General features: G+C 44.6%; 1 protein-coding gene across 1 annotated transcript in view; it reads right to left on the bottom strand.

Annotated features, from left to right (window-relative positions):
• Positions 1 to 466: 466 nt before the first annotated feature.
• DSCAM (DS cell adhesion molecule) overlaps positions 467 to 26,127 on the bottom strand; it is a 310,241-nt gene continuing 284,580 nt past the window's right edge. Inside the window, exons 28-31 of the mRNA XM_041734699.1 lie at positions 24,240 to 24,389; positions 15,845 to 16,042; positions 14,211 to 14,513; positions 467 to 850 (exon numbers count right to left, since the gene is read on the bottom strand). Of these exons, the coding sequence (XP_041590633.1) occupies positions 498 to 850; positions 14,211 to 14,513; positions 15,845 to 16,042; positions 24,240 to 24,389 (1,004 nt within the window). The 3' untranslated portion in view covers positions 467 to 497. The remainder of the gene's footprint in view (positions 851 to 14,210; positions 14,514 to 15,844; positions 16,043 to 24,239; positions 24,390 to 26,127) is intronic.

The raw sequence follows: 26,127 nt of genomic DNA, 5'->3' as shown, positions 1-26,127 counted from the left end.
CTGACGGCACTCATCCTAATTCACAACAGAAGGAGGTCAAATTGAGGACCCAGTTTCTAATGGGAAAGAAAGGTGTGCAAACATGACTAAAGTCTCCCCCCTGCCCCCAAATCAATGTTCCTTTTAAATTCACAAAGAGGGTAATTTTTTCCCCATTTTCGTTCTTAAATCTTGTGTGATAGAACTTCCAGTCAGAAGGTTTAGTTAGTCCCCCATGCACTTTGTAGAAAATCAGTAAAAATGCAATAACCTGTGAAGATCATAAAACTGGACTTCTTTCCCAAAAAATCAGATGCCCAGGCAGATGGAGCTCACACTCAGACAGAAAAAAAGCAGGAGAGTCTTTGCACTGTCTGTGGTTTCAGTATTTTCTCTTTTTTTTTAATATATTTTGGCAATTTTCTTTAATTATAAATATTGGAATTCCGTAAAAAAAAGGTAGCTTTGATTGAATTTTTTAAATTGTATTTACAACTGCTGTCCAGTCATGCTGTTTGTTATACCAGGGTGTAGGATTTTGCGTAGGGATTGTTTCCTTTCAAATGGCCCCGAGAGTCGAGCAGGGATTCTTGGGAGCTGCTCATCTTAGCTGCCTGTCCCAGCTCTGCTCCCTCTCGCTGAGGTAATGTGGCCACAGTCCCTTGCTGCCACTGCTGTCCCTCTCTTGTGGAGGACGTGGAGGAGGAAGCCTCCATGGGGATTGGCTCAAGGACCGTGGGGCGCTTCAGGGTCCGACTTTTCTGAGGTTCCAAGCACGCTTGCCCTAAACTCAGGTCCCTGCTGGTGCCTGCACCGCTTCGGTTTAACAAAAAGTCCATTCTAAGGTATGGAGGCAAATGTATGAGGTCACCTGCAAAGAAACACAGAGCAGTTAGTTGGCTTCCTCACTTGCTCAGCAGGTGCCGAGTGCCCTTTGGGGTTCAGAGCTGGAGATGTCACTGTACCTGGCCGTGTTTTGTGAGACCCCTTGTCAGAGCTCACCACAAAGGCAGGTGGAACCCTCCTCACACCCGTCCCACCAGGCATAAGATGAGCTGGCTTTCCTACGGCACATTAACTTAGGCTTTTAAGGGTCATACTTCAGCCAGAGAAAGAGCGGTAACAAGATCCTTCAAAAACTCACAATGGAAAGAAAAGCATACATCAAAGGCAACAGTGCACCCCCAGGTATAAAGGGTGATGGACCAGACCCCATATGTGATCGGAAGTGCTCAGGGGAGCATAGGGCTCGAGGAGGAAGGCAGAGATGCCAAGGAAGCAAGGGTCAAGCTCATTGGCTAGCTCAGTGCTTCCAGTCTTCTCCACCCCAAGACACCTGCAGACAAGGGAGCGTTTGTGTAGCAGCAAGCTGGGTGAATGCAGGGGGCTCTTCCCAGCCATCTGGGGGTTGAGGAACTCACTATTTTGGCTCACTTGTAACTCCTGGGTGGACAGCTCTGGCTAAGAAATGGGCTGCGGGTGTGCCGTCCTCAAGCCAAGAGACCAGGAAGGAGGATGTGCAGGTTGGGGGAGGCATGGTGATGGCCTGAGCTCAGAAGACATCCACAGAATGTCAGAGGGAATGTAATGGTGAGGCCTAAAAAGGGGCCCAAGGATCATGGTTTCTGATTGGAGGATAGTGGGAGGGTGACAGGGAAGGATGTGTAGATCTTTATATATCCAGGTTCCTAAAAGTGATGACCTGACCTTATTCTAAAAACTTTAATAAGCAAATTATATTAATTTGCTCTTTTATTTACTCACATGGCTGTTAGTCTTTTATTGTTTTTTTTTTTCTTTTTCACATACCTGAGAAAACGTGGAATTCATTTACCTCTAAGTTTATTTTAAAATGTAGGTCAAGAGTGCCTCACGCTGTTTCTGAGACCCAACTAAATCTTGAAACTTGACATATTTGTAATGTGTTGTAACAGATTTGGGAATGAGTCTCTATCCCAGCAACTCCCCACTGAATGAGCAGGGCTTATTAAGCCTTCAAAAAACTATAGCCTTTTGGTCCCAGCTGGATTACAGGATGCTCAGGTCCTAGATTAGGAGGAACAAATGTGTTTGAAATCAAAAGACAAAACCCATGATAGCTGCCCTCTGCCTGCAGGGGCTCTCATGTTAGATTTAGTGATCAGGAGGGTGAGGATAGCTGAGAAAGGTGGGTGAAAATGGAAAATCCTTAATAACGGAAACAGTCCGGCGCCCACATCTTCATATAGCAGGGCTACTTGCACTTGCGTATTGCAGGTCTGCCAACTATCTCTGAATATCCAATGTCTCCGGGCGATCCAGTTTTTCAGGCAAAGCTGAATTAAGTTGCATGATGCTCTAATTAGCCCTTTTGACAGTGTGAATGCTGCAAATGTGTCCTCTTAATAATTCATGCACTTATGTGGAAGAAAGCACCAGAGTAATCGGTGGTGAACTTGGTTTATTAAAGGCACTTTATGTCCATTAAAATCTCACCCCATCTGCTGATGGTACCACTTGGAAAACTGGGCTGTCTAATCATCCATTTTCTATGTTCTTCAGATGCCTACAGATCCAAGGCAACTTGTGTGCTTATTACTCCAGCGAGAGAGAAGAGGAATGGAAACCGTGGTGACAGTCTGGATGTTGGCACACCTGCTTTTCTCAGCCTCCCGCCTTCCACTTGCCTATTCCCACGGAGAACCTAAACAAGGATTCTACTGGTGGGGATTAGGAGTAGAGGTCTGGAAGGCATTGCCTGCATTTAATCTAGGCTCAATCTCCTCACTCATAAAAATGGAAATAATACTAGAATCTACCACATAGAGTTGTGGTGAAGATTTAATTAGGTAATGCACGTGAAAGGTTTACTGTCAGACACCTCCCTTCTCAGAAGGGCCGTTGTTATGAGCTGGACCAGCCAGGGGAATGAGCCGGGAACTCTTCTTTCTACATTGGTTTCTATCTTCGGTGGGTTGATTACAGTCCACCCCTTCCAAAAGATATGTCTGTGTCTCAACCCTCAGGACCTGTGAACATGACCTTAATTGGAGAGATAATTAAGGATCTCGAGACAAAATCATTTGGACTCAAGGCAGCAGGTGTCCTTATAAGAAAAGACAGAAGGAGGCTGGAGACAGAGCAGAGGGGAGAAGCCATGTGAGGATGGAGAGATGCAGCCACAAGCCACAAAATGCATCCACAAGAGGATGGAGCTGGAGGAGGCATGGAAGGGATTGTTTCCTAGAGTTCCTGGAAGGACCACAGCCCTGTTGACACTGGATTTTGGAATTTTTCCCTTAGAAATGTGAGAATAAATTCGTGTTGTTTTGAGCACCCAGTTTGAGGTACTTTGTTATGCCAGCCACAGGACACTCACACAGATGTCCTTTCTTCTTGGCTGGGATGCCCTGGATACTTCATGTGAAGCCTCTCTGAATACTCCTACTGTCGGGGAACAGTGTCTGCTTATACCAATTACAGGAAAGGAGGGACTTTCTCTTTAGAGACCAGTAACAGCAGCCGACGTAGTTGTGGTTTGCGGTGTTCCCACCCTGTGCTCTGACCCGTCACCCACCTTTCCTCCTTACAGAGACCAAGGCAACACCTCTTCCCCCAGTTCCCCTGCTCTCTGGGGAAGCACACACCTGTCCAGCTGGCCCTCAAAGCCCCCCTCAGGGAGGCTGGCTTTCCTGGGGTTTCCCTCACAAGGGAGCAGAAGCCTCTGTGAAAGCATCTGTCTCCACAGGGAGCAGGTCTCTTGGTTCCTCACAGTCCAGCCCTCCCCAGCTGACCCACCCCTGGCCACCTAACCCTCTCCATGCTCTGTGGAGCAACATGCCCTGAAGCTAATCCACCAGGACCCCCTGGAGTTATCCCATGTGTGAGAAAGTAGCAGCGATCCAGGAGTCGTTCAAGGATCTTTTTCGCTTTGAGCTCTACGGTCACCTCTGTCGGCACACATGGCCTTGATCTCCTTGTGCGTAAACCCACCATTGCCACAAATATGGGCAGAGCCAAAGCCTGGCCTTAGTGCGTTTCCAGTAAAACCAGTTACAGGGGAGTTCACCTCCAATTCCAGCAAGGATTTAATCATTTAGGTTCCCTCTTTTTGCTTTACTCTGCGTTACCTCTGCCCTTTCTGTCTTTCTCCTTGTTTTGTTTTCCTTCTGCTGACACTCTCCTCTGTGGAATACAAGGTGGAGGAAAGGGATGAAACAGACAGTGTGGGTTGGAGAGGGGGTAAGGAGATGACAGGCAGCAACCAGGGCATGATGTCAAGGAGAGTGGGGTATGTGTGTGTGCGAATATATTCATATGTCCATGTGTATGTGTATTTGTTCATGTGTGTATGTGTGTCTGTGTGCATGTGTGCACATGTATTTGTGCATATGTGTGTGTAAATGTTTGTCTATGTGTGTGCACGTATATTTATATTTGTTCATGTGTGTATATGTGTGTGTGCATGTGCACGTGTTTATGTGTATGTGTTGATTTACACATACATTTACATTGCACACACATGTACATTTATGTGTGTGTGTGTGTGACACAAAGACAGACGGAAGGAAAACCCACAGGTTGGGGGAGAAGCAGACCCCACAAGGAGAAGACAAGGTGCGCAGGAGAAAGGCACAGGTGGGCAGGAGGACCTGGGCTCACATTCGGATGCTGGAAGGGAAAGGATCTGGGGACTCCAACGCCCCCTTCCATGCCTTCCTTTTGCTCTGCTTACCTTACTGCTCACATTTCTAGCACTTTCCTAGTTAGCTAAACCCCTTAGCTACTTTCCCAAACCCAGCATGAGTGAAACATGGTGACAAGGGGCTAAGAGTCCTGATAGGCCTTAGGGGCACACTCCACTTGCTGATTCTTGTGGTGCTTATTCACACAATTGTGTGTCACGAACAGTCACCCACTTTGCTCTGCCCCTGAGGCCTTGAGTCAGAAACATGGGGTGAGGGCGAGGGTGGAGGGGCTGAGACACCCACAGGAAGAAGGGGCTCTGAGAAGCTGAGTTTAGGGGCTGAGGTGCTGGACTAAACCGGAGACAGAGGGGCTGAGATGGGTGGTCAGGGAGGGGAGAGTGGGAATGGGGCTGAGAAGGGCAGAGAGATGGACAGGGAGACAAGAGAGATTACAGAGACATAGAGAGACAGAGAGAGACAGAGAAAGAGATGACAGAGAGAGATGGGGAGAGATGGAAAGACATAGAGAGTTGGAGAGACAGAGAGACAGAGAAAGAGATAAAGACAGAGACTGAAAGAGAAAGGTGTGAGACATACACAAAGACAGAAATGGGAGAGACAGAGACAGAGATGAGAGAGATGGAGGGAGACAGAGACAAAGAGATGAGAGAGAGAAACGGAGAGAGATAGAGAAATGAGAGACAGATCTGAGAGACACAGAAAGAGATAGAGATGAGACAGAGAGAGACAGAGTATGATGGAGAGACAGAAACAGAGGGGAGATGAGAGAGATGGAAACACCTACACAGGGAAGCAGAGGGAAGCAACACAAGACATAGGACTGGGGGCGGGGTTGAAAGAGGGAGGAAATCTCCCATGAAAATGGGAAACAAAGAGTCCTAAAGAGAAAAGCAGATAGGACTTGGCAGAGGAGTGTGGGGAGGACACTGCCACGGGAACCCCAGGATGTGGATCATGAGTGAGGATATGGCCCTGTCCCCTTACCTGGCCAACCCCCCCCCGCCCCCCCATGGTCTCTGAGTCCTGAGTATTTCTCCCTCTTTGCCTCCTCAGCCTGCAGCCGCCAGATCACAGGCTGGCCCTCCCCTGTGACTCCCACCTGGAGGGACCATGGAGACTCATTATTCAATATTATTGAAGTCACGGCCCATTCCTTATTTTCCTGTCACCGCCCCTGGGACTTTGGTGCCCCTGGTGTCTCTGAAAGTTCACACTAAACAAGAGTCATCAGTTTCTCCATCTGTCCCTAACCACCTTGCTCACTGGTGCCCTCACAATTCCTCGCCCCCAGACTCTCTGATGGTCATACATCCACCTGCAGGTGGGTGCTCAAAGCTTGCCATCCTCACCAACAGGGACCTGCAAGCCATGGTTGGCCCAACCGTGTCAAAACTGCTCTAGTAAGAGCACCTCCTGCAGGAGATGCACCTTCCTATTAGGAAAGCCAAGTTTCCCGAACTTTCTCAGTATACTCAGAAGCACACAAAGTTTGAATGCACTTTAGGTTCGAAGAAGGATGGCAAAAATCGATATTAAAAAAGATCAAGAATGCATCCATTCAGAAAATCTATAATAGATGTGCATCCATGAATCTATTCTCGGACGATGCTTCCTGCCATTTGGTGTGCACACACTTGGGGAGGAAGCATCTAAAGTTTAGCAGTGGTTCTCAGCAAAGAGTGATTCTGCCCCCAGGAGGCATGTGTCAATGTCTAAAGACTATTCAGGTGTTACAGTTGGAGGGTAGCTGCTCAGTAGCCACCAGTAGCCTTTACTGGACACAGGCTAGGGATGCTGCCCAACATCCTATAAAACACATAACCCCACAGACCCTCCTCCCCTGCCTCCAATCCTTCAATGCTCATTGTGCTGCTACTGAGAAACCATAGCTTAAAGGGGCCAGCGTTCACTATTCCAAGTGGGCCTTTATTCTACTTTAAGGAACAAGAAACTATTGCCCAGCTTCTTCTAGTCCACCAGGAGTTATGACCTCAGATCCTGGGAGAATGTGAAAGATGGATCCCATGGAGCAGTGGTCATAAGGTCTTCTTCCAAGTTGGTCTGATGAGGTGGGAGCTTAGGTTGGGGTAAGAGCATGAGTTAGAGACTTCTAGGCTTCCTGAAAAAATTCTGCTTTTACCTCTAAATGGTTCTGTGACCCCTTCAAATTTTGCATCTTATCTTTATCAAGTGAACGGGGCAAGGTTATTTCTAAGGGCATCTTCAAATCTGAAAGAGTCTTTCTTATGCTCTTTACCATGTCACCTGTGAAAACTGGGGGAGCACAATGTTTTAGGAATTTGAGGATAAGTATGAAACAAACGAATGCATTTTTAGGAGCCTAAAATTCCGAGGCATATTGTAATAGGCTTCTTCCCCCTCTTATGTAATACTTCATTAGCACCTGTGAATCCATGCATATGCTTTCACAACAAAGTCCTGGAGAGAAAGCTAATCAGAGCCCCTGGGGATTAGCTCTCCTCTGAGGCCATATAAAAAGGAACTTTCATCAATTTCTAATAAGGCTTCACATCTATGCTTGGATGGAGCTGGGTATTGATGCAAAGGTAAGAAGCAAAGGATGCTTACCTTGACTTCTAGCAATTTCAATAAGAACCACACAGATCAGACTTGTAATGATGGTACAGCATCAAAGAGCTAGTTACAAAGCGAGAGTATAGAGTCTGCCCATTCTGGAGGCAAACGAGATCTAACACTTTTTTAGTTTAATATTAATGCTGAAGCAAGGTAATGAAACCTTGTAAATGAACCTCTTTTGGTAAATGAATCTTCACTCCCAAATGGCCACCAGGAAAACCCCTAAATAAATAATGTGAGATTGATACCAGAGGTCTGTGTATGCGGATTCTATTACCATTCTTGGCTTGTACTTAGGAGGCTTCATGCATTTTTAAGAGCACATCAATATTGTCATCCTCCTACTCACTGGTGAACTTTAGCAACTACACTGAGGTATGAAGTGGGGCCTTGAGTTTGTTGCTGCTCACAATTCTTCTGAAATAAAATAGTTCTGTGTGAGAAACAGGATTGGAAAACCCAGCACTTAGGCCAGGGCGGAATCACTTGGCAAGGCATTTGGAGCACTCAGTGAGGAAAGGTGCATGAGGTTCAAAGAACCTCCAGCTCCCACATAAGACTGACAAGGACACACACACTGGGGACCACCGAGGAGGAAGTGTGGTTGGGTGCCTGTACCTGTTCCATTGTGGGGCTGGCAGACCTTTCTCAACAACCCTGTGCATCTTGACTCATCTCATAGAAGGACTTAGTTAACCTGGAAACGAGAAGATTCTAGGCAGAAGGAATATACATTTGTGGACTTTAGGAGCCCAGGGAGCAAGGGTCATGACCAGTAAGGAGACAGGGCTGGCTTCTTGAAGCCCTGTGAGTCTCTATCCTGAGCAGTGGGCATCTTCACAAGGGATTTCAACATGAGAGCGTCAACTACACCACTTGAATTTAAAGTTTGTTGGTTCCCAGATTGGGATATAGGATGCATTAGAAGTTGGTGCCAGCTGTGTTCACACAGGACCCCATTGAAATATGATGGTCTTTGCTGTCTTTTTACCTTTTTGTATATTCCTAGCACCGTCGGGTTGGTCCTGGCTTCATGACATCTTACTGGGGTTTGTGTGTGTGTTGGGGAGGCCTCTGTCTTCCAGAAGCTGGATTTTTTTTTTGCCTTGTTTCCTGGATTTCCTCATTTATCTGTCTTGTGTCTTTAGTGCCGTTTATGATACTACATGGTATTCTGATGAATTAAGGAGGCTGTGGGAAGTGTTGGTTTAATATATTAACACTTTTAAGTCTTAGGATAATACCTGGTATTTTTTTTTTTTACAGAGAAGATATTCAATAACTATGGATTGAATAAGTGAGTGCAATAGATTTGTGTTTTCACAGGGTCTTTCTGGAGATGCAGTGAACTTTCACTATGATGAGCCTTTTTGCTCATCACCCTTGGCACTGGAATCTAGAAACTTCCTTCTGGCCACTCAACAGGACACAGGTGGGCTTCCTACTGCTCCCTTACAAGTTATCAGGCACAGACCTCTTCCCTACCTTGTACCACCAATGAGCTCCCCAGCAACTAAAGCTGAAGTCCAATAAGCCAACCAAGGAAAAAAGTGAGTTAAGGGGATAGGAGTCAGAGAAAAGGCAGTCAGAGCAAAAGAATGCACTTAGGAATTGGGGGACACACATAACAGTCGCATCTTTGAAAAATCCTTAAGAACACTTGGAAAGGTAAGAACACTCAGGCACCTGAAATCAATGACAGAAAGTCACTGTCAGACAGTGACAGAAAGGGGAGGAAGTTGGTGCAAAAGTCAAGTGGGCTTTGAGTTCCAAGTCTGGGACTCTTTGTAATAAGTCCTACCATCCACTTCATGTGTCCTAGAGACATCAGATAAAATAACAAGACAGTCTTTAAGAAGATGAAATCACAAATGCATGTCAAAGAGATCAGTTTCCGAGCAGTGAGCCAGGACAAGCATGGTGAAATCTTTAGGTTTACTCAGGGCAGGTGTGCATAGCAATATGTGGAGGTGCTGTTAATGGCCTCTGGGTCTTTCAAACTTTATTTATTGATTTTTTTTCAAATATTTCATTCGTTTATTTGAGAGAGAGAGAGAGCAAGTGTGCAGGAGTGGGCAGGGGTGAGGCAGAGGGAGAGGGAAAAGCAGACTCCTCACTGAGCAGGGAATCTAACACAGGGCTCCATCCCAGGACCCTGGGATCATGACCTGAGCTGAAGGCAGATGCTTAATCCACTGAGCTACCCAGGTGCCTCTCTAACTTTAAATACTATGGGAATATTTGAAAGTTAGTCAGCTCAGAGTGAGCTCTTGCTCCACGTGGTGAATGTGAAGCTGATTCCAATCTCCTGACTTTGGTCTCCCCTCTGCCCACACCACTGTGTCTTTAGGATGTCTACCAGGCTTTCTGCCCCATCCACCAGTTAGATCTCAGCCCACATCTCATTGCTTCGAGGCTTTCCTTGACCATTCTCCCCAACTCCCAATCTCTGCCAGACTTGATCACCTTCTCCAATTACTTCTCCTCCTAGCACTTACCATAATTTAAAACTGTGTTATTTGCTTATTTTCTCCCACCAGGAATATAAACTCCCTTAAGATGGGGTCTTTGTGGGTCTCATCTACCATTGTATCTCTAGCTCTGAGATACAATGGGAGTGGGATCTCAAAAAAGACATGCTGATGTTAAAAAGCAAGCTGGGAGGCTGGCAGTCTGGGAGGCTGGGAGGGAAGAATCAGGAGCATCTCTAGAAGGATGGAGGCCAGAGCAACTCAGTGTGCATGTGTGTGTATACGTGTGCATAGTGTACACATGTTCTTGTGGATATGGAAGTATCAAAGATACTTGCGCTTCAAAGGAGACACTTTCTATAGCTCTTAGAATAACACTCATGATAGAAATTTCTAAATCTAATTGTAATGAGTGCAAAAAAGAGGAGAAGGATGCATACCTGAGGCATGCGGCCCCCATCACCGACCCAAAGAAGTGAAGGGAAGAAGGACACAGAACTGCTTGAGAGGAACCAAGTGTGGTGCCTTGGGTCAGGAGGAGAGAGTCTATGTCAGGTGACCTGCTGGGAACAGAACTCATGTCCTCAGGTGGTGAGGGAGATGCAAGTAGAACACAGCTGTGGAGGGGGATTCTGGACAGTGAAAACCTCCAGAGTCTAATTCTGATTCAAGAGCCAGCATGAAAACCACATGGGCTTCAGGGGAAGCAGTATGTTCAGAGTAACAGCTGAGAATAGGAAGAACAGACTTCATTGGAGGGCACCACCGGAGCAGAGGTCAGCCGGTCCTTCAGGTAAGCACCTCTCACTTCATGCTCTTCCCTTTGGTTAAATGCGCACATCCAGGAGGGCATGAGGGATGGCATGAATGGATCCGAAAGCCAAAAACTGCTTTATGTAGCTGATTGTTCAGAGAACCAACAAGTTGACAGTAGGCAGTGACCATTGCCAGCTGGAAAACTTCAAATGTGTTCATCATGAGAGGGGCTGATGTGTGTGTATTTAAGGCTGGTGTCCCAGAGTGTGAGTGCAGGAATCTAAAGGGGCTGACCCTTCTCCTACTCTTCGTGGGGCCAGGATGCACTAGGCTGCATATGTGAAGTTTTAAGTAGCTTTGTGCGAAAGCATTTCTTGATTGCATAGGATAAACTCATGAATAAAGGAGGAGCAACAGTCCGAGAAGGTTAAAAATCAGTTCAGAATGCTACCTGAATCCAAGAACAGGTATTGTAATCAAAGTATTGGAAATTGCTTTGACCAAGAGGGAAAGAAGTTGTTAAATCTTCCCTCTATTTCTCAGAGGAAGATAGAGTTTTATTTGTTTGGTTTGTCATTTGTTTCTAAAGATGGAAATAACCATCCCTTATTGGAGAAAATAAAACCATAGCACAACTGGCATTTTATTTAAAATCAAAAAGCCCTAAAAATTCAGTACATTCAAAAGTCAAGTATTATTAAACATCTAAAGCGAGATTCTGATGTTTGCCTTACGTGTGAGCCATTACAGTTCATGAGGAGCTCCCCTTTATCTGTGGAAGAGATTGCTTTTTGATTTGTTAAGAGCAAGAATAGAAAATGAATCACTGCTGGAAGATGGGGTAGACTTAAGTGTTCTCTTATGTTTTGCTGACAACTTCTAATAATAGTAATATTTTAACCAATTGGTCAGTCTTATCATTATCACAGCTATGATATGTACATTCATTCAATATATTTATTAAGCACCTACTATATGTGTCAGACACAATGGTAGGAGCATATATTCATTCACTAAATCACTTAAAATATTTCTTGAGCACTTACTGTGCTGCCAGTTATCTGTTAGACACTAGGAGAGAAGTATGAAGGCAATGAAGACATATTTTCTATCTTCCTGGAGCCAGGATCTGGCCTAGTTGATTTAACTGGATCCTGACTTGATCCATGGAGTGTTTAAAAGCTTTGGATCACAAGTGGAGGAAAAGACCATCAAACAAGAAGACCCGATAGTGAGGAGAAATATGTACAGAGACTCGGAAGACTTCATGGAGACACACACTGATTGACCGACGCCCTCTAGAGCTACGCGACACAGGTAAGAATGAGGTTTGAAAGCACAGCCCCAGGAACTGATGATTTTGACGCAGCCTCCAGTCAGCAAAATACTAAATTGTCACCTTGGTTTTTGTGCCTGGTCTTGAATTTAGTTTCATGATAAAAGGACAAGAGAAAGGTTTTCCTAAAAGCATATCAAATATTCAATAATAATAATGCAGCCATCCAGAGTGGACAAAACAAAGTTTATATGCATTAGGACTTGTGTTGATTTAAAAAGTTACTCATAACTAAAGTCATAAAATCATTTTAGTCTTTTTTTTTAATCATTTTAGTCTTAATAGCGTTTTAAGACTATACTACTTCACTTAGCTGTGATCTTTCAGTTGTTCTGATGGATGCAGGCAACGATGTCATAACAAAAGTTCAAACTTTTTTTTTTTTTTAATACGAGCCTAACAATAGGAACAACAAGACATCAAAAAGAAACTCAAGCCTTTAATTAATTCAAAGCTTGCATAAATAGGACCATTACTTCACCAGGAACTCCTGTATGCAAGGGAAGATGGTTGCCAATGGAAGCATGGCATACTTAACCAGGTGATATGCAAAGAGGCAGATGCTTCCTGGGGGGGAGGAGGGGGTCCATGGCCACTGAAGGGAAATAAAAGAGGGAAGGAGAGGAGCCAGCGTTCATCTGGAGACCACATTGGAGTCACTATGAGAATCCCAACAACAGCGTCAACAAGGCAATGACAGAAGCAACTGCTAATCACTTCAACCAAATTATGCTACACACATCTTATACCAATGTCACGTCCATTTTAAAGATGGGGCACCTGAAGGCCAGCAAGGTTAAACAACATGCCCAGAGGCACATTTTCTCCTCTCCTATCTTCCTCCCTCTCAGGCTTAACAGCCACAAAGAGCTTATATTTTGATCCTATGTTTTTCTGCATTCGCTTTGCAAATAAATGCCAACAAGAAATGCTTGAAATAAAAACACCCACAAATAACAGCTCATCTTCTCCCTGAGGAGGTAGACAGAATGAAAATAAATGAAGCCATCATTCTTTATTGTATGCTGGCATGAGTCTTGACTCAGTTTGGAAGATTAGTTGCTGGATAGACAATTCTTATTTTATATATTTTTATGCATTTATAAGGCTCATTTCAGCTGGGCTATACGCCATAAAACCCAAGGGAATTGCAGTAATTTAACAGTGAAGATAAATGTTTGAAATAGGGCTAGTATAGTGGTTCGGAAAATGGGAAAAAAGGAAATAAAACTGGATTCGACAAGAATGGAGGGGCTGGTCCGCAAAGGAAAGTCTGCAGGCAGCTATTTAAGGGTGAAGAAGAAGAAGAAGAAGAAGTGATTCTTCACATGAGAAGTACCACTCGTCGCCATGGCCGGATTCAGTATATAGAGTGTTTGTTTGCTCTGTACAATGATTTGCAAATATCTGACCCAACACTTGAAAACTGTGAGTCTTCATAGAAAACCAAGATTTCTGGCTTCTCTTGAAAGTCGCTCATACTGGCCCCCCATTTCCACTTGGGATTAGTTGGTGGGAACATGCTGGCGTCTCTCCCCTCTAGACAGTCTTTGAACCCTTAAATTGTTCATCCTGCATCATCTCCCTGCTCTGCAACCTCTTCACTAATGCGTGCCATCTGCCAGGCCCCGAGGCCTTAAAACCCAGAGCTGCCATCCACACACCCAGTCCACTCTCACATGCTCAAGGCAAAGGCCAAACCAGTGGATGACCAAACCCAAGCCAGTCATTGTCACTTTGGGTAGCTCAATGAAACCAAGGCCCAAGCACTGGCCCACCGGTAAGACCTCTCTCCTTCGGAAAACCCTCAGTACAGCAGCTTTAAAACACAAGCCCCCTGTGTTTGAGCCTCCTCTCCTCATGTGTTGGGGTCTCCATCTCCAATCTGAGCTCCTTGGGCTCTTTGACGATTGCACAACAGAATATAGTAGAAGCGATGTGTCACTTTCCAGACCCACTCTTAATAGACCAGATATTTCTGTTTGCCTGTCGGGAAGCTTGCTTAGAACCAAACTGCCATGATATGAAGAAGCCCAAGAACCTGGTGGAGAAACCCACCCCAGGGAAGGACATGGCCAGTGCCAAGCTGCCAGGTGAGGGAGCCATCTGGGAAGGGCTCCTCCAGACCTAAGGGAGCCTCCTCAGCTGACCCAGCTGGAGCAGAGAGGAGCTGTCCTCACTAAGCCTTGACTAGATTTCAGATTTGTAAATAAGTTAAGTGATTGTCACTGTTGGAAACCAATAAGCTCCAGAGTGGTTCATTACACAGCAACCTGTAAACAGAGCACCGAGTCCAAACACCAGGATGGGCTTTCTTAGGGCATGGGTGTGCATCGGGAAGACGAGTCTCCTAAACAGTGGCCCAAGCATTGCTTTCCTCACCTGGCCGGTGTGCCTTTGGAACCGCCATGTTCATCACTCGACCTCCATCCTGAGGTTTGGGGGGAGATGCAGTGAACCTGCAGATCCCCGATTCTGAAGGGGTGCTGGAGGTCAGACTGTCTGTGTACTCGTTTGTCCCTGCCGTCAACTGTTCAGATGATGTGTCTGATATGAAGCACTCTGTGATGGTGAACTTGGCGTGCCTCAGCTGCTCTTCCATCTTGGCGTGCTCGTAGGCCCTGGCCAGTTCTTCATAAGTGGAGGAGGCACTTTCTGTGGAGACCATGCTGCTTCGCGCTCGATCTGCAGCATGAAAAAGAACAAGATGGATAAACGATTGCCTTGTGCATGCACCCAGAGAATGGCCATCTCTGGCTTGTGGCTGTCTCTCCCAGATCCTTATGCAACCTGTCAGGGGTCCTGGGTCTTTGACTGAGAACTGCCTTTGTCACTGTGGGGTCCTATTTCTGCACCTCTGTAAGGTGGGCTCAGGGAACTTTGTTTCAGCTGAATTGTTCCCAGCCTGGGACACTTTGGTAAATCAGCAGTGCTGAAGAAGTCTGTGTTTAGTTAAAATGATCGGGAACACAGTGAAAATGGACAGCAGTGTCTACCCCCTGCTCTGACTTGTCAGTCAGTCTGTTCCGTAGAGACTCTAATTGGCACGAATGATTTGAGCTCTGCATTCAGCTCCTCCAGCCCTAGCTTGGCAATGAGGTTGTGACAGCGGCTGGAAATGCAGCTGCAACGTTGCATGAAATTGGCCAGTAGGAAGAATGGCCCCTGGTCCCTCGGACTCATCTTTTTGTGACTGCCATCCTTTATGGGTCCCAGAAAGTGGCCAGGACAAAAGGAGAAGCATCTTGGTCAGAGGAATCTCAATTTTACACACTAAAAAGTTTTGAATCACCTCTGTGGAACTCTGAGACTCTTCTAAGAGAAATAACAGCCATAAAAATAAATGTACAGGGTAACACTCCACCTTTAGAACACTATTTTTAAAGTATATCATCCAGAACAAAAGAAAATGAGTATTAAAATTTCCTACAGCTATTAGATTCAGATATAATTTCTTTTCAAAAGTTAAGGTGGGGGGATGGGGCAACCTGGTGCTATTCATAGGCCCTGTCTTCTCTCAGAAATGAAATCTAAGTGGTTGATGGCACAGACTAGATGACTTACCTTATAATCAACTCCTGTTTAATTGTCAAAAGGATCAGCCTATGCTCCCTATAGAGGGTGCTATGACCTTGTCATGAAATTTCAAGTGTAGCATTTTAAACCCAGAGATGATAGTGGGTCATGTGCCCTCAGAGTATAATCAGGAACTACTGCAATCGTGTGGGTAAAAATTTTGAAGTATCTGTGTTTCTCTCAGCGGGGTAGGAACTAAAACAAGAGAGGAGCATGAGTCTGAGATTCAGGACACCTGCAAAATAGATGCCTTTCAGTTCTGCTTTACAAAAATCATTGGGCCCTGGATATCATCAGTGCTGCACGGCTGTATTGGTACCTGTTAGATAAATGCCTGAGAATTTGAAAGTGACCTTGAAGGAGCATGAGTAGAAGCCTCTGAGGCCCATCTGTGGGCCACGCTTGTCCCCAGGGTTGAGGAGGAGGCGTGCAGACCCTACCTGTGTCTTGTGAAGGGCTGACACTGTAGCTGTCACTCTCCTTGTCCATTGATCCTGCAGCCCGGGGCGTCGGCAGCCTCCAGTCTGTGGTGAGGGTGTGTGCTGAAATGGTGGGGTGGGGTCTGTTGAGGGTCCACTGGCTGGCATACCGATTTCTTGCTGTGGGTCCTGCCTTTGCGTTCCTCCTGGTGGTAGGATCTGTGAAGAGCCAAGAATAATGTTTGTCTTAGTCTCTAGGAGTATGGCAAGTTATGATCAAAGTGTTGAGAGTGGTTCTCTCCACCCAGTCCTAAGACTCCCTCCTGCAGGACTCATACTTCCAGGAAGCCTTCCCAGACTGCCCCTATCCAGAGCACTCATTTCCTTCCTCTTATGGCCTGAGACATTTATGTGATACTTAAGCATTTTAAAAAGTCCCGTGGGAGAAAGAACATTAGATTTGGACTCAGGGATTATGGACTCAAACCTTGCCGTTGGCCCTTAAATGTTTCTGTGGATCAACACATATCACTTAAGCTTCCAGAGAATAAACACCATCTTCCATGCTTGGCCAAATATACTCTAACATGGCCTCTTTTTTATAGTTCTCCTATCTTAAGGTGTTATTATGGGTTGAATCATGTCCCTTCCAAAGATACGTCCACATCCTGACCCCGAGTACCTCAGAATGTGACCTTACTTGGAAATAGGGTCACAGCAAATGTCATTAGTTATGATAAAGTCAGATGGGAGTAGGGTGGCCTTCAATCTAACGTGACTAGTGTTCTTATAAGAACAGGAGACAGACACACAGAGGGAAGACAGCCCTGGACCAATGGAGGTAGAGATTGAGGTGCTGCAGGTGTAAGCCCAGGAATGTCAAAGATCGTCAGCAGCAACCACCAGAAACTAGGAAGAAGCGAGGAGGGATCCTTCTCTACAGGTTTCAGAAAGAATGTGACCCTGCTCATATCTTGAATTTGGACTTCTGGGCCCCAGAACTCTGAGACAATAAATTTCTGTTCTGTTAGGCCACTGTAGTTTGTGGTATGTTGTTATAGCAGCTGTAGGAAACAATAAGTGTTATGGTGGTTTTGTATTTACTCGTTTCCTTGAGTATGACTGTTTTACTCATCAACTAAATTGTATATTCTTAGACCAGAAGGATGATTTTTTTTTTTTTGTCTAAAGACTCTCTTAGTCCTTTGCATATGGTAACTTATCTTTTCAGTAGGATTGTCTGAACTTTGTCAAAGACACAGGTCATTCAATGTGGAGCACACACAGTTAATGATATCTGGATTTTATATGTCTGCTGTCCTCAAGAATACAGAAGTTTACATACATAGAGGCTGGTGCCAGGTGGGTTTCATTTTTTTCTAAATCTGGAACCAAAGGCAGCAGGTCAATGGGGTAGACAGAGTTCTTGGTTCAGCTCTTTGGCTGGACACTGGAGTGAATCACAAAACTGTCTTTTCTGGAATTCTGTGGAATAGGGGAGAGGCTCAGTGACCTGGAGTGATTTTTCTCGGGCTCCAGCCTGAAGGCAACACAAGGTCCTAGATGGGCCTCATCCACCATTGAATTCTCTGCTTCTCAAAAAGGAATTTTAGGCAGTTATATTTCAAAGTGGCCTGGCCCTTTCTAAACACTGCAGTCTATATTTATGGCTCAGGACTAATGAAGCGGTATTAAAAGATCAACACTGAGAGGGCCAATCCTTGGCATTGTGACAATGACTTACTTATGTGCTTCTGTAGGCCTGGAAGTCTCTCTAGGGAAAGGGTAAAGGTAAGGGCAAGAGTGTTCATCCTTGGGTCCATTCATGGGGTCTACAATAATTTCTGGTACACATAGTCCCCTCGATGAATACACATAGCCCAGGGTCACTTTATGGATGAAGCAATGGAAACTCAGAGAGGAGAAGTGGTAAAAATGGAGCCCAAGACTCCATGGATTTTTTTCAGAGATTGCCCAGCCCTTGACCACCCTGGATATCTAAGTATCTAATACAGTGTCCCCACGACACTGGCTCCTTTTTAATGCCACGTTGGATCATTTGAAAGTGGCAAAATGAGTTTCTTTTTAAATGGAGGATTTTCCTCTTTGCAAATTCTAGTTATTGGACTTTGAGCCTAATCCATCATTCTACAGTGCTGGAGAGAAGCATTAAGATGGCAACCAAATCGATATGTTTTAAGATTTCCTGGGTCATCAAAACGCTTCATCTTGGTGCATATTCTTTGGGGCATTGATTTTTAAGACACATTTTATCCCTACTCGCAAATTCCACAGCAGACTTTGTCGGAAGATATATTTTTTTGGCCTTGATTAGAATGTAAATGCGTTATGCTCGAGTGCCAACCCCTCTGGACAGCAAGGTGTGAATGATAATTGTGTTTCTCCACTGAAATGCTAGGAGAGAGGTCCTCAAAGAGATAGAAAACTATTCTCACAGGTAGGAGGCTAAATATCTTCCAGGTATGATGGACTTCCTAAATAGAGCTTCAATAAATGGAGCTTGTTATTATTTTTTTTTGAGCTTGTTATTTAAATGCTAATGAACCTTTCCCCCCAAAAAATGACCTTGTCCCTTACATAAGATTTGAGGGTTCTTATTTAAAAATAATTCTTCAAGGTTCTCATTTTTATTCTTTACATTTCTTGCAACTACAACTATGGATCAGATTTACTCCTGGCATGGATGCTTGGGCAGGGGTGGAGGGTGGGTATCAGTTTGATCTTCCCACTTCAAGGATCACAATTTCTTCAAATCTCCAACTGCTCCCCTGTGTTTCCTCTCACTGACTTGCCCACCCACAGTGGGGCAAAGCCGTAGCCCCTTTCTCACTGAGATCACCCTATGTGGAAAATTTCATGGTCACGTTGTGCATGTCAGCCTCTATTCAAAGCCAGAACTCTTTTCAAGTTAATTTTGTTCATTATCCTTTTTTTCTAGATGAGGACAGTTTTACCAGTGGCCTGATATTGTTAGAAATATAGGTCATGATATTACTTTCCTTGAACCACATCCTGCAATTCTGTTCTGCTCTAAGCAAGCATCCTAGAGGCGAAATTATCTCGGTAGGTAGAATATTGGGGTGGTTGACACATTTTTTTAATAATCAGGTTTTGGGAGCTGTTTTGTACCTGAGTTGAACTCTTCTGTATGATAGCTCCTAAGATGGCAGCTAAAATAAAAATTTGACTTGGATTCCACTTGGTAGCCTCCTTGGTATCCTTACCAGGTAATCTACTAAGGAAATAAATGTTGAGATTTACTGCCCCTGCATGGAAAGCATTTTATTTTTATTTTTATTTTTTAATTTTTTTTAAATTTTTATTTTTATTTATGATAGTCACACACACACACACACACACACAGAGAGAGAGGCAGAGACATAGGCAGAGGGAGAAGCAGGCTCCATGCACTGGGAGCCCGACATGGGATTTGATCCCGGGTCTCCAGGATCGCGCCCTGGGCCAAAGGCAGGCACTAAACCGCTGCGCCACCCAGGGATCCCCGGAAAGCATTTTATTTGATTCTCCAACATTCTAATATATATATACAACTGAGTGATGAGCCATCACACTTGCTAAACAGCTAACAAATTACAAGGTAAGTGATACAAATAACTCTTGGCCTTTCAACACCGGGTCTGAACCTAAATTAAGCTTTTCTGCCCATTGAATCAAATTATTTTAATCATCCTGAACTCAGAATAAGAGAGGATTTTTGTGGCTAATAGGGTTATAAAACATGTCATGTGCACTGTGATCTGGGTATTAATCTATTTTTATTCTCTGGCATTCGATGTCCTATCTTGTAGGTGCTGTGGCCTTAGCTTCACGTGGTGATGATGCTGTGGGGCCTGAACATTCCCATCACATAAGCAGCAAACATTTATCAAGGGCTCATTGTACACAGGACACTCCTTGCCTCCATCAGGTATTTTCCTGCAGTGTGATGTCGAATACAATTCTGGGTGATGGAATGTGAATTTGTTTTCAAAGTCCCAACAAAAAAAAGTCAGTTCATGTTATAAACTTTTCAGTCCATGTTATGAACTTTATATATATAAAGTCTGCTCCATCCCTAGATGTCCTCTAAGAAGCATCATCTCCACTTAACAGCAACATGGAGTGGTTGAGTTACGTTGCCTGCCTTTGACCCATTTCCACTACTTGCTGGCTGTGAGCTCACCAGACGTGTCCATTTCCCTCATCTCTGAGTGTGGGGTTATCACCTCACCCACCTGTACGGTTGTTGTGACATGTTGGGGGGCTCAATAGATTTCAGGGCCTGGCCTGTAATTCCTGAGTGACAAACACCTGGCAAGAGTTGGAACACATTGTGCTTATTGGAAAGAGGATTGTGGAGATTTAGTAGATTGATCAGGAAGGCTAGAAATTTAGACAATTTGTCAGAAAAAAAATACTGTAAAACAAATACCATTTGGTATTTTTTAAATACCAAAAAAAAAAATACCATTAAATATCATAAAACTGGATCCTGGAGAGTTCCCACACTGCAGAAAAGAGCTGAAGAATTGAGCTGGTAAGGATAGGTGTGCATCGTATTCATGCCCAGTCTAGCCTGCTGTGCATCAAGGGCTCTTGTAATGCTCTTGGCCCAGGTGGGTGGATGGTGACAAAGGAATGGCTTCCAGGTAAATACAACCGAAGAACCCAGGTCAAGTCTAACATTGTTTGCTTCACGTGTCCTCATACCTTTGTACAAGAAATTTGATTTAAGTTCTCCTGTGACAATCTCATTGGTACATCTCCAAAAAGTGTCCTGGGGAGAGACCGTGTACATACTTACAAACCTCTAATTAGCTGGCATCTAGACACCCAGCCTATGAGATGTCGCAGAAAATGGAGAACAAGGAGAGGTGCCAAGTGGACTGCCCAAGTCCTGTCCAAAATGCTAAACATTCTTTCTTTTCCACTCCTTTTACTGTGATTTCAGAACTTGGCGTGGATTGATATTTAAGTGTATTTACTGAGTGCCTACTGTGTGTCAGACCCTGTGGCTAGAGCCAGGGGTTGGGGAATACAGACACAGACACCAACAGAGGCCCCAATTTCAAGTGTACCCTAATTCACAGGAGAGACAGGGAAGCAAACAGAGCTGTAGACGCAACCAATCTGTTTCCTCTGGTTGAAGAGCTAAATAGCCAATTATTGGTATTTCTCCCATCCTCATAATGAATCTTTGCTACAACTCTGGAAAATTAAACAAAGAAACATAGCTTCTGTGATGCAGCCATGATAGTGTGCAAACAACATATCATAGATGCTCTTCTTAAAACTGAAGAGCGCCCACACTGAGGACATGGTCCTAGCATCATTAGGACAGAGTAGCAATGCCATTTGCAGTTCAGGAAACAGACTGTCTCTGCAGATGCACCATGCTACAGTGTGGAGAACCCACCACATGGGCCTGAGATGACACAGGTGCCCCATGTGTGCACCAATGATAAATTCTGGGGTGCAGGACCCAAGCAGAGAGTTGGGCTTTGGAAAGTTCCCAGCTTCAGACTTCTGCGGGGGGTCATCTGCTGGGGTGGGGGGCAGATATTCATTGTTTCTACTTCTAAATGAAAAACAAGATTTCTTAGTCCCTCATAATGCTGTTCTAGAAGGAATATTTAATAATGAAAAAATTATCCCAAAGATCTTTTACTAATAGAGAATGTTGTGTAGATGCTAAATGAATAGCTCTCTCTCTCTCTCTCTCTCTCTCTCTCTCTCTCTCTCTCTTTTGGAACTAGAGACTGATGCATGTATTTGAGTAGATTTGCCTAATGTTTGTAAACAACTGTTGGATGAAGTTCATCACAAATGAAAGAAGCTGCGTTCTGGAAGCTGTGGTTGCTTCAGTGTGATGTGATCATCAGGCTGAACCCTGGTGGAGCATCCCAACATTCTCAGGATGAAGTGCAAACTCATGAGGCCGGCCCAGGAGGTTGGCCAGCTCTTTCTCTGTCTCTCCCCCTCCCCCTCCCCCTTTCCCTGTCACCCACTGCATTCCATGATGCTTCTGTCCCAACAGGCCTTAGGAGGTTTTCCTTCCTCTTTCCTCTGCCTGGCAGGCCAGCTCCTGACCACAACTCAGGTTTTCTCCTCAATGGTGGTCTCCCCAGACTCGCATCTGAAGTGGTCCCTCCCATCATCCCTCTCAGACCCCTGACTCACCATCTCATCACTGTGTCCTATTTTTCCCTAGGTCTTTTAGATAACGAAAAATGCTTGAGTTCTTTGTTTGCTGTATGATTCCTGCACTAAGATGAAATGAAAGTCTTTTTGCATCTTAGGATGTACCCCCATCACTGGGCCATATGTAAAGCAAAATCTTAGTAAATATTTCTGAGTCTGAAAGCACGAATCCTTAAATTTCCCCAGTTATGCTTCCAGTATTCCAGGTGTGAGAGACATGGACGTGCTGCTCCCACTTGCCTCTTGCTGGTTCTAGTTTATGCTTGTGACGGACATTCACATCTCTGCTGATATTCTGAATGTCATTGAATCAATGCTTCCATGAGTCGAGGGGGTGGTGGTGATCATGCAGTTGGGAGGTTCCCAGGGCTTTGGTCTAACTATTCCCTCTCCCCTATTTAAGGCTGGCCTCTTTGCATTTCTCTGCCAGTTGAACATTGAAAAGGAGGTAGGAATGCTTGCTTGTTTTACTTGGCAGAAAGAAGTTATGTGCTGTGAGTGTGGCAAGGTTGAGAGGTCCTGTCCCACTGCACTAAAGGGCAGGGACATACAAACCTAACAACTGGGGAAGTATTTGTCAGTGAGGGATCCAGACAATCAGCATCAGAATTCCCCAGAATGTTTGTTTACAATGCAGTTTCCTGGGGTTCTTCCCTAGGCCAAGTGAATCAGAACCTCTGGGGACGGAACCCTAGATGGGCGTTTTGAACAGACATCCTGAGTGATCCTGATGCACATGAAAGTCTGCGAACCACTACCTGGACATCTGTCCCGTTTCCTTTGCCTCTTTCCTATTTTCCTGCTAATGTTTCCATCAGCTTCCATGCTGCCTGGGGATGGGAGGAACTCTGAGGTCAAGGATCCATCCATTGCAGTCCTCCTGGGTCTACAGTCTTTTCCTCACTGAATAGCAATCAGTGGCTTAGAAACCCATCAATACAGTGTCCTGAAGTATCCAGAAGCTCGACCAGGCAGATGATGATGGGGAAACCAGTGGCTGGAGAGAATGTCAAGGACCATGAAGCAGTTTCTAAGAGCAAGGCTCTTGCTCCAACACCCTTGTGCAAATTTAACTCTCACTCATGGCCCGTTTGTATATTCAGTGTATGCTAATGTCATCAAGGAAGGAAGGGGTTGAGGTTACACAAAAGCGAGAATAAAAGATTTCTTTAGCATGCTCTTGAGCACATTTTTTTTCAAATGAATTTCAGTAACACTTGAAATTATTTTTCCTCAAATGACAATGTTATTAGGAATCAACTGGTTTGCTTCATGACGCTCGGTGCATTTCACAAATGCCTTTTGAGTCAGAACTTATGAAAAACAGCTCCTAACGTTGTAATATTTTTCTAATTATAACACTCTGAGAATGTAAATTTTTGCAAAGCGATTAGAGATTTAAAAGCTAGACATCAAAGCTTCCAAAAAGATAATAATCAGGGCATCAATTTCTCAGTCTTTAAAGAGATTTAGAAACCATTTCAATTATGAAGAAATGAGAATATCTAATTAATAGGCCCTAGATACATATTAGAGGATTTAATTTCATTGCGGTAATTAATTCCCATATATTATGGATGCAGATATTAATAACCAAATCACACATAATCCCCATATTAGCCAGGACTACAATTTTTCTCAAACAGCGTGTTCAGGAGAAAAGCATAAGCTCCAAGGATGGACAGATCTATGACCCAATCTTGGCTTCACTACACATTGTGTGTGCGACTTTGTGCTATTTACCTAACTTCTCTGAGAACCCCCCCCCCTTTTTTTAACCTGTAGAGGCTATCATATCTTTTCAAACCTATTATAAGTAGGTATCTGGCAGGGTTGCCTTACAGATAACATACATGACGTAACCTTTGTATCCTAATCCTGGCACAGAGTAGATACTCACTAAAGTCAATTACCTTCCTCTTTTCCTGAGTCACCCAAATTAAAAAAAAATACTACCTTGACCTGAAATTTCTAGCCCTTTCATAGTGAATCAATACCAAGGGCTTCAACTGACACAATTTTAATACCAGCTTAGATCAAACACTTAAAACTCAATGTCCCGATGAAAGATACTATCATATGAATTTGTTTCTTAGGCACGGGGCCAATGAGCCCCACTTCTGTTTGATGGGGACAGAGCATCAGTGTTTTGTCAGCATTGATAACAGCCACACTGTGTTGTTTGACTACTTACTTGTTCCCGGTCGAGCGTCCGAAACATCTACTAGGGGGCCGGTGGCCTGTGACACCGACTGGTAGTGTACCGTGTGTGTCACTGTCAGGGACTTCTGTTTTGCTGCCTCCCCAAAGTCAGCATCCGTTAACAGGACCGTGGAGCGATCATCTGCAGAACAGTAGGAACACAGGCAACCAGACACGTTTACCCCCTTTCAATGGCTCCCTTGCCTTCTCTCCCCTAGGTCCCTGTGTTATTGTTGATTACAACAATTACGACTTCATCTAAAGCAGCAAGAACAACTAGAAATTCAAGCACTGTGTTAGAACCACTGTAGGATGCTGAAAGTAGATTATCTTTAATGGTTGGCTCTCAGAGCATGAATGAAAGAGAGTGACCACAGAGAGAGGTCTTCTCAAGAAGCAAATGCTGGGATGCCTGGGTGGCTCAGTGGTTGAGCGTCTGCCTTCAGCTCAGGGCATGATCCTGGGGTCCCTGTATCGGGCTCCCTGCATGGAGCCTGCTTCTCCCTCTGCCTGTGTCTCTGTCTTTATCTCTGTGTCTTTCATGAATAAATAAATAAAAGTAATAAAAAAACCCCAAATTCATAAAAAAGAAGCAAATGCTGATTTGGGGAGACTTGTTGCAGCTACCTGTTTATAATAGAGTTTGGGAATTCTGTGTTTGTCAAAAGCTCACCTGAGATGTCACCAGAGACGCCAGCATCACTCAGCGATGGGACTAGAAAAGCGCTGCCACAGCTGTCTACACTTGAGTGGCTCTCATGCTGAACTTGGCAAATGTTTGGGGTTGGGGTGAAGGGAGGGGAAGAGGGAGCTGGTCTTCAGAGTTTATTGATTCCTCTATTTTAAAGGTTCTGAGGTACATTCCTTTTCTTCCCACCTCTTCTGAGCTTTAATTACTCTAGAACATCCTTTAATTGATTTTTCAAAATGACTCACTTGTCAGATTTCCAAGCCCAATTGGCGTTTGAAGATTGGAGAAGCAGGAGCCTGGGTTCAGATGAATTTAGAGCATTTTAGTGCTTGGAAAGGAAGCACTTGGTTGAGCTGTGTGTCATTATTTGGTTGTCTCAAGATTTTCATTACTTTGTTGTGATACTTTTCACACTTCCTTAAGAGCTTTTTTTACTCCAAGGGAAACTTCCGTTAGGATATATGGATAGATTCATACATTTTCAAGCACCGCAGCCCAGGATGCTGTTCATATGAGTTTATCAGTCAGCCGGGACCACGTTACAGCGTGCCTTGACACGGAACGGTGATGTGAAAGTCATAAACAACACAGCTAGACTTCTGTGCCCAAAAAAGGCTCTGAACAGAATGAACCTTACAAAATCCAATTACTCAGGCTCTGGCAGGAGAGGAAAGCCTCTTGAAGTTAGAATAAAATTTCTTGGCAGAGAAATAGAGGAAAGACTGCCAAGGTGTCTGCTGGCATCCCAGCGTGCGATGCAGTGCGGGTTGCTACCGCAGCAGGAGCTGGGGTTCGGCCTGGGGGTCAGTCGCAGCCTTCGCTGGCCCCCAGATTGGGCGGCCTTTATGCAGAAACAGATTCTTACAATTGGACCTGGCATCTGAAGCCTGACACTGGCGTGTTGTGGTTTCTAACATGTAGCCCCGCTGAGAGCACTCCAGATTATCTTTGGGGCTATGCTACGATCTGTGGGGCTAGGTTACAAATTTTTAATGGGAAATTTCAGGTGCCCGTCAGTTTGTGAGCTTAATCATTCATTCCGGCTAGAAACTAATGGCACTCTCATATTGCATTGTTTTAAAGCATCACATTTCTACTTCCCCCAAATTAGAAAATGCCATCGACCAGCTGTCAGGCATCACCAGGAGGTAAATGATTCCTGGTGATAGATGATCCTGTGTAGAATAAG

This window comes from Vulpes lagopus, chromosome 20, assembly GCF_018345385.1.
Source record: "Vulpes lagopus strain Blue_001 chromosome 20, ASM1834538v1, whole genome shotgun sequence".
Classification (NCBI taxonomy): Eukaryota; Metazoa; Chordata; class Mammalia; order Carnivora; family Canidae; genus Vulpes; species Vulpes lagopus.
The sequence above is the reverse complement of the archived record's forward strand: the minus strand, read 5'-3'. Positions and strand labels throughout refer to the sequence as shown.